The sequence below is a fragment of the Anolis carolinensis genome, chromosome 5 (assembly GCF_035594765.1).
Source record: "Anolis carolinensis isolate JA03-04 chromosome 5, rAnoCar3.1.pri, whole genome shotgun sequence".
NCBI classification, from domain to species: domain Eukaryota; kingdom Metazoa; phylum Chordata; class Lepidosauria; order Squamata; family Dactyloidae; genus Anolis; species Anolis carolinensis.
Window position 1 is genome coordinate 132,156,036 of NC_085845.1, and position 7,361 is coordinate 132,163,396.

At 39.0% G+C, this 7,361-nt stretch overlaps 1 protein-coding gene across 5 annotated transcripts in view; it reads left to right on the plus strand.

Annotated features, from left to right (window-relative positions):
- mov10l1 (Mov10 like RNA helicase 1) overlaps positions 1-6,354 on the plus strand; it is a 56,975-nt gene extending 50,621 nt beyond the window's left edge. For all 5 annotated transcript variants that reach the window (XM_008111211.3, XM_008111214.3, XM_062982277.1 and 2 more), the window contains 2 exons: positions 2,914-3,005; positions 6,146-6,354. In XM_008111211.3, the coding sequence (XP_008109418.1) occupies positions 2,914-3,005; positions 6,146-6,194 (141 nt within the window). In that variant the 3' untranslated portion in view covers positions 6,195-6,354. The remainder of the gene's footprint in view (positions 1-2,913; positions 3,006-6,145) is intronic.
- The last annotated feature ends 1,007 nt before the right edge of the window (positions 6,355-7,361 follow it).

The window sequence follows — 7,361 nt, forward strand, 5'->3', positions numbered from 1 at the left end:
CTTTGACCAGGATGAAGCTTATTCCGACTTTACCTAGCTCCTTCCAATTACAGCTGCCGGCTGTTGATAGCTCGGATGATTCCTTAATTGGGAATTCTTGGTAACCACTGCATCTGCTAAGAGAGTTAGTAAGATAAGTGCTCTAACAAGATTTGCTATTACTGCATTTCTGTTGAAGTCATCCTAAATTCAGATATATTCCCTGAGGCAGTGCTATATTTTCATGTATCTCAAAACATTATTTTGTGAATATTTAAACTTGACCTACAATTACAACTGGAAGATCAACTGCCGTTGACCTAATTATATTGTCTTCAACACCAGAGATTATAACCTTCTCATCTGTCACTGTAATATGCTCAACTTGCTCCCAGTATGATATATGGCACTGTTTGTTCATGATGTTCTACTGCAATCTACATAAGACAAGTTCTGTGCCTCCCCAGTGGACACAAAGTTGACACCAAAAATGTCAGTGTTCAAGATTTTCCTTGAGTTTCCCAAGACACTCTTCTCACTGACCTTGGGGTGATTGATATTGGACAAAGGAACTCTAAAGACAGATTTCTGAGTGAAAGGACTGAACTAAGTTTATCAAGAGATTCAACTATATTTCCTGTGACAGGATAGTGGCATTAGCTTTTAACATAATCCATCTCTTAATCACCTCCACAATGCATTTCTCTTACCATCCAACATTTGTTTTGTGAGTGCCTGCCTGCTGCTAAAATGGTAATAATCGCTTTCTGTACTTAGAGCATTTCACTTTCCTCTGAATTCTTTCCAATCCACAAATAATTAATGAGTTTTTCAAGCACCACAAGACAGATTTGTTTTTCAAAATATCTTGGGTTTCATGGCACTGGGCTAAAATCTATATGTCCTTCATTTTTCATTTGTGCCTTCTTCAGATGTAATATGTATCCACCGTTCAGTGACTGGCTGCCTCTTTTGCACAGAAAAGGGTGGGAACAAAGAATAAATTGGTTTGGGGGAGAGAGGTATGAAAATGGATGAAAACAAAGTGAAACAAAGAAAAGAAAAAATTGAACTAACTGGAAGGTAGCACCCAAAAGTAAAGGTGTTCCTGATATTCTGTTGCAGCAAAATAGAAACAACGGAAATGCAGAGAAGACCATGAATTCAAATTGTATCCCAGTTTGGAGGCAGGCTCTCATCAGAATATGCCTATTCTCTCTCATCAGAATATGCCTATTATCCAGCGCAGTCTGCCTCCTGCCCGGATCAACAGCTGCTGCCTAGAGAAGCAGCTGTGGATCCGGGCAGGGGGCAGACTGCGCTGGATAATCCAGAATGTTGGATAAGCAAGACTACTGTAAAAGAAAATTAAGTCAAAGACAAACGTATCTTAATGCAATACAGTTTAACTGTATTATAACTATTATAAAAACAGCTTTGTTCAATTAAAAAAATATTTTAAAATTTTTTTTATAAACTATTATATCTTCGACTCTTTTTTCCAATTGCTTAAGAGTTCCAGTTATTTGAGTTCTAGTTAACTGAGAATCTGCTGTATTATGGGTTTTATTTATTCAAAGAGAACATATTAAATAACTATTTCTTTTACGATAAATCTCTGAGCGATTACAATGAGGTTATGTTGTTCAATATATACAATCCCATTTTAACAACATGTGCATGACATGCAGCTCCATGTATGTTGTAAATATACATTCCTCATTAGGTGTCAAGGACAGAACGCCACCAGATAAGATTCAACAAAGTTTATTGGAGTTACAGAACCAAAAACGCCCGTAAAAGACAAGGGCTAGGCAAACATTGGCCTTTGAAGTGAAAAGATACTAGAAAACGTTCAAAAGATAAACCGGATTAAACTGGAGTTTAATCCGGGTTAAACTAAAAATGCTTACTTCAGCCTGGGACTTTAAACAAACAAAAGCTGGTGAACAAAGGTTCAAAGAAACACAAATAACTGGCAGCAGATACTTCTCTGCTACCAAAAGCTGTGATTGAGTAACTAAGAAGTTACTCCTCCACGCAGCAAACAATCTCCGGGTTTAAACACATCAATCAGGGGCAGCAGCGGTCAGCGAGGTCCCAATCCGGTCCGAAGGTCGACAGCCAAATACAGATGTTTGTAGTTCACCAGTTCCAACGATAGCCACAGGAAGGATAGTCCGAGGTCGTAGTCAGTCAGTCAGTCAGTCCAGAGTAAACAATTGGTGTCCGTCAAGAAGACGACGGAGGTCCAAGCTATTAAGATTAAACACAGGTTGCACAACAAAAGCCCACACAGTTCCTCCCGCCGCCTATGCCCCGTCTTCAGGAAATTCCCAGCAAGAGCCCAAGCGTTCGTCCAGATTACCTTGCCCAACGCAATTAGCCCTAGATTCTAAACCCCATTTTATGCCAGTTTACAACTCCTCATCGCTATCAGCTGTTACCCTAATTCCAGGTGCCTCATCATCATCCTCCTCATCAGAGCTGAAACACCTTTGACTACGCCCCACAGCATCCCCAGCTGTGGATCCCGTTCCATCCCTCCAGCTTGTCCACGGGTCTAATCCTGAAGGTCCCCAATCGCCTTCCATACTATCATTGCCGGTGGCACCCAAATCCTCCCTCACACGAGTCCATTCCATGTCATCCTCCTCTGAGCTAACCATCTCTTCCTCCATTCTCTCAGTAAAACCCTCAAAGGAGTCCTCGTCAGATGGTTCTGCAAATAAGTCCCGCAGCCGCTTCCTTTCTCGCTCCTCGAGAGTGTCTGACTCCCGAGGAGTCTTACGACCACGTCTCCCAGAATCAGAGCCATAAGGCTCAACCATAACATTAGGTCTGCTGAAGAATTAAAACTGGTGCACTGTTTAAATTATTTCAGCATAAGTAATAAATTACATAGCTCTCACAATCTTATTTTCTTTTGGCCAGAATCCCTGCTTTTGTGCTCTTTTGGATTACAGTTTGGAAAATGGAGTTTACGTTGGCTGTGACTTACCACAAGAACTGGAAAATCAAAGACTGTGAGCATCTTTTAGCATTGTTTTGGAGTTTAAAAGTATAAAAGAATAAAATAGTGGTGGTTGATTCTCTAAAAAATCCTTTTAAAAGTCATAATTGGAAAATACTGTATTTACTTCTGTATATAAACTGAGGACAGGTTTGGAGGCCAAAATTATGGATTTTGATATGACCTATGGACACATTGAAAACCATTTGGTGGAGAGAGGAGGGCCCCAAGGACAACTCAAGGGGTTATCCACCCCTTCCCACCATTGCCATTTTCCCACACAGGCATTCAAAAAGGCCAGAAGCAGTTCCTCAGTAGAGAGACAGGAGGGGATCTGTTGTAGTTTGTGAAGAATCTGATGCTTCAGAGGATGAGGAAGGTGAATTTTGGGGGTCTCATGAGGTTTTGGGAGATGCAAGTGGCATGGAGAGATGTATTAGTAAATCACTTGGTAGTTCTCAGGATGTTAGAGAAAGCAAAATCTGTTCCCATGAAAATCTGCCAGAGTTTGCTCCTGAAAGGAATGTGAGGGAGTGGCTTCAGCTACGCTGAGAAAGTATGAAAGAGAGAGACTCTTTTCCCAGAGGCTTTGAGATAAGCAGCGAAGAACCAAGTGTACAAGAAGTACTATAATGGGAGGAATTTGAGGCTTGTTCATGTTTGCTTGTTTAAGCTTCAAGTTTCTGGATTTTAATTCTTGTTCTTGTCTTCATGGTTTTTGGTCTGGTTTATTGTTCTCAAGTTCTGGATGTAATTTTGATCAAGTGTAATGGAGTTTGCCTTGTTTCATGGTATTGACTCAAAGTGAAGTTCCAAGTTTTTGAATTCATGTGGTTTGATTCATGAACCTAATTGTCACCTATACTCAGCAACTTTGGAGTTTCTGGATTTGCCTCTTGGATTTTGATTGTTCTTTTTTACTGTGCTGCTTCTTATCTTTTATATTTCTCTTAATAAACTTTGCTTAGTGGATTCTCTTTTCCCTGCATGGTGTCTGGGTGAAAAGGTGTCCCACGGTAGGGGCGCAACAGGGTCAGTGTTTCTTTTAGCATGTCCTGGGATGAACTAAGCTATTTGTCTTTCACCAATCTACTCAGAATAGGGAATGGTTTCTCTTCTGATAAAAATTAAGATACAATACTCACATTATGGGTTTTTTTTCACTCAAAGCACTTTATATGACTGGTTGGTTGCTATTCATTTTATATCCTTTATTTATTTATCATGTCAGAAGCGAAACTGAGGATACAAGTTGTAATGTATTTGAAAACACAAAGTTTTAAAAAGCAACAATAACAATATGGCATTATACTAAATGTCCTTTGACCAGTAGCTGACCACTTGGAGTGCCCCTGGTGTTGCTGTAAGAAGGTCCTCCGTAGTGCATGTGGCAGGGCTCAGACTGCATTGTAATAGGTGGTCTGTTGTTTGCTCTTCTGCACACTCACATTTCGTGGACTCCACTTTGTTCCCCCTAATTTTTTTAAGTTGGCTCTGCATCTCGTGCCAGAGCACAGTCTGTTCATCACCTCTGTGTGCCCAGGAAGGAGTCTCTCATCCCGCATCAGCCACTGATTGAGGTTCTGGGTCATAGCCTGCCACTTTTGGACTCTTGCTTGCTGAGGTGTTCCTGCAAGTATCTCTGTAGATCTTAGAAAACTATTTCTTGATTTAAGGCATTGGCGTGTTAGCTGATACCCAAACAGGGGATGGGCCGGATAAGTCAATGCCTTGGATCTTTCATTGCTGGCTGCTACTTTCCGGCAGATGTCAGGTGGTGCAATGCCAGCTAAACAGTATAATTTCTCCAGTAGTGTAGGGTGTAGACATCCTGTGATAATGTGTCATGTCTCATTAAGAGCCACATCCACTGTTTTAACGTGGTGAGATGTATTCTACACTGGGCATGCATATTCAGCAACAGAGTAGCAAAGCACAAGGGCTGATGTCTTCACTGGTCTGGTTGTGATCCCCAGGTTGAATATAATAATATACCGTGTTTCCCCGAAAATAAGACAGTGTCTTATATTAATTTTTGCTCCCAAAGATGTGCTAGGTCTTATTTTCAGGGTATGTCTTATTTTTCAATGAAGACGAATTCACATTTATTGTTGAACAAAAAAATGAACATTTATTATATACTGTACTGTAGTTGTCATCACAAACCAGCATAACCAGACAAACTGTGAATCCTATCAAGAATTTCTTGTTACTACCATTATTTCAATGTACAACTGGTATGTACATTTCCTGATCCTGCATGCTCTGGTGTTCTGTTTGGCAGGCACTGGGCATGCTTCCAAACAAAAACTTTGCTAGGTCTTACTTTCAGGGGAGGCCTTATATTTAGCAATTCAGCAAAACTTCTACTAGGTCTTATTTTTCGGGGATGTCTTATTTTCGGGGAAACAGGGTACCACTATTGTTGTCACATTTGAAAATAAAGAGGGCTGTATAGTAGCTGAAACTACAATCCTGTTTTCCCTGACAGCCCACCCATAAAATGAAGCAGATTGTACTCCCCAGCCTTGGCAAAGGAAGTCCATTGCTATCTGCAAGTTACAAGACCTCCTCGTGCTTTTTTCCAGAGTCTTCTGGTGATACTAGCACAAGGGGTTATTTTGCATATGGGGCTCTATTTTTTTTAGCTCCTATACTCCCTTACTCTCCTTACAGCTGGGATCAATAATTTTTCAAAAGCATGCATCCTGACAATTTGATGACTTCAGATTTGGCATTTCTTCTGTCATAGATTAACCTTCTAATTGCAGTCATGCTGCAGATTGAAAATATTTCACCTCAAAACTCCAGTCTTCATACACTGGAGAAAACAAATATTTATTTCCAATATCTACTAATATCTAAGTATGCATGCTGATTGCACACATAAAAGCATATTGACTTCTAGAAGTAAAGTGGTATTTTTGATTTTGAGCTATTTGGAAGGATTTCAAAACTGGTTCAATATCTAACAAATAGGGTTGGGAGTACTGAAAATGTAGACTCTTAGCTCTTTCACAAATTTACAATTTCATAGGTTTAATATGAAAATGCAGACCCTGCTTGAGTGTTGTATCATCTTTGAAAATAAAGAAGTAGGACTATTTAAATGTGTATTGTGTTATTAATTTCTCTTGTTCTATTAATTAACAGAAATGACGAATTAAAAAGGACTGCTGTACGACCTGATAAATCTTCATGATTTGCCAACAGTTTGGTACGGAATATAAAGCAGGTGAAGAATTATCGCAGTTGTTTAAAGTAGTATTATTTAAAAGGACGCCTGTTAAATTATGTTTTCATACTTGCTATATTTTGATGTTGTAAAATCATAAATGAGTAAAGTTTTCTGTGTGTTGTGATCTGTTCTGTGGTCTTTTAAACTTGATTACATGAAAAATGATAAGGTATTAGACTTCCCTGTTTCGGGTCATAGAATCATAGAATAGTAGAGTTGGAAGAGACCTCATGGGCCATCCAGTCCAACCCGCTGCCAAGAAGCAGGAAAGAAGCAGGTGGTGAACTAGTCTTAAGATACGGTGCTAGCTTTACCCCATCTTCATAAAGTATATTTGTGTTGTATAAGAATGGAAAGTACCTCTTCACAGCATTATTCATACATGAAACCATTGAGGGGAAGAGTCCCTTCTGGGTTTGTTTTATTGTGATAAAACACAATCTGTCTGGTCATAAACAGTTAGGATGGAATCTGTCAGTGCCTGAAAAGTTACTTTTTCTGGATTACAGCTCCCAGAATCCCAAAGTCATTACAGCCAATGGCCATCTTAAAACCACTTAGTCAATCTTTCTTTGTTTCCCTTTTCTTTATTCTCAGACACAAGAGAAGATTGGCTTTTGTTCTAGTTACAGTCAGGCAAGATTTATAAATCATTATTTTTAATTGCCATAGGGCAGCAGCAAAGGCTGCAGCAAATAATCCATAAATAATCCAATCCACTAAGGTTACATCCATAAATGAGGAAGACCAACTGTATATATAAAACTAAAACTAATTTAAAGCAAAACAAGCTAAATTTAAAACAGTATAAACAGAAACTGAAACACTAATGCTAAAGAGCAGTTATCCAGTGTAACGAACAAGAAAAAGTATGGTAAATTGTTTTGCTATTATTTTACTATTACAGAATTAACTCAATAAACCTAGTGAAATACAGATGATTTACATTGTTAGATTTCTTATTACTCAAAAAAGCCCATGAACATTTTCCATTTAAAAAAAAAGTCTTCAGTTGCTTTATCTTTTAAAACCTGTGTTATTTTGGGCTAACTTTGCAACCTTAGCAATTCATTCTGTCATTGGTACTTCAGACTGTTTCCAAGTTTGAGCAGTGTTCTTGCAGGTGCTATC